The 1,344-nt window shown below is 43.7% G+C and overlaps 1 protein-coding gene across 1 annotated transcript; it reads left to right on the top strand.

Moving 5' to 3' along the window:
* On the top strand, positions 1-1,130 carry LOC103695687 (60S acidic ribosomal protein P1-like). The gene is made up of 5 exons (XM_008777070.3): positions 1-153; positions 252-339; positions 445-568; positions 675-769; positions 875-1,130. Exons 2-5 carry the CDS (start codon positions 271-273, stop codon positions 926-928), a joined length of 342 nt encoding a protein of 113 aa, XP_008775292.2. The 5' UTR covers positions 1-153; positions 252-270; the 3' UTR covers positions 929-1,130.
* Positions 1,131-1,344: the final 214 nt, after the last annotated feature.

Raw genomic sequence — 1,344 nt, 5'->3', positions numbered from 1 at the left:
TTTTTTATTAATCTTCCCGGTGCCCAAAAAAAAACCCTAACCACAAACTAAGAGTGAGCACCGGTCCGGCACGCATAAATCCTTCCATCGCCGCCAAAACCTCGCCTTTCTCCTGCTGTCGAAACCCTAGCTTTTTTCCGTCTCAGATCTCGGGTAACCTCTCTTTCTCTCTTTTCTCTTCCGTCTTCTTTTCTTGCCTTCTCTCTAGTTTCTTGCAGAATCTTAGAGAAACCCCTTCGATTTGCTCGTAGATCGTTCCGTCTTGGCGCCATGTCCACTGCAGAGCTCGCCTGCACCTACGCCTCCCTCATCCTCCACGATGATGGCATCTCCATCACGGTTAGTCTCCCCCCCCCCTTCTTTTCGATGGCTTCTAGGATTTTGATGTCGTCCCAGTTTGTAAAACTAGGGTTTTTGATCGATTACTTATTTTGTGATGATTAGGCGGAGAAGATTATGACCCTGGTGAAGGCGGCGGGCTTGAAGATCGACTCCTACTGGGCGCCCCTCTTCGCCAAGCTCCTCGAGAACAGGAACGTCGATGACCTCATCTTGAGCGTTGGATCCGGTATCACCCTATTTCTCTTCCATTCGTCATATATTTCTTTCTTTTTGCAACAAAAAAATCCATTTTTTGAATTGATCTTGTATATCTGTTACTTGTATATTTGTAGGAGGAGGCGGTGCTGTCGCTTTCTCTGCTGCCCCGGCCGGTGGTGCTGATGGCGCTGCTGCCCCTGACGCTGCCCCTGCGGCCGAGGAGAAGAAGGTGAATCTTTCTTTTTTTCCTATTTTGTTATTGTGTTATTGTAAGATGTGTGTATTGGTATTCTCGAAGTTTTTAATTCTAACATGTGTTTTCATGTTATCGCAGGAGGAGCCAAAGGAAGAGAGTGACGACGACATGGGATTCAGTTTGTTTGATTAGAGAGACAGAGAGGCGTTCCGGCTTCTTTGTTATGCTTTTCTATATGAAGATTAGGTACTGATGTAGGTGGTAAATGTGTCTTTCTTTTAGGTTTTTTTGGTGTTAAAATGTTTGGTTATGGTTGGATACCTTTGAAGAGGACACTATGATTAAGCATGGTTTTGTCTAATGGAAGTTTCAATTTATTTCTGTTGGTCTTTTATGTCTCTTCTATTGAAGTTATGTGCATGAAAATGGCGGCTCTTGGGGTTTATAAACCGTATGAGTGCTGACAGAAAGCCACTGTCTATTGCTTTATATAGTGCTGTGAAGTTCCTTCTATTTTTATTTCAGTGTGATTATCAACTTATCGTAAGCATTGCACAGTTCAAACTACAGGTGGGTGATGTTCTTACTTGTGATAGATTATGTTCCCC

The sequence above is a fragment of the Phoenix dactylifera genome, unplaced genomic scaffold (genome assembly GCF_009389715.1).
Source record: "Phoenix dactylifera cultivar Barhee BC4 unplaced genomic scaffold, palm_55x_up_171113_PBpolish2nd_filt_p 000667F, whole genome shotgun sequence".
NCBI classification, from domain to species: domain Eukaryota; kingdom Viridiplantae; phylum Streptophyta; class Magnoliopsida; order Arecales; family Arecaceae; genus Phoenix; species Phoenix dactylifera.
Note: the sequence above shows the minus strand (reverse complement) of the source record. Positions and strands in the feature narration are given on the sequence as shown.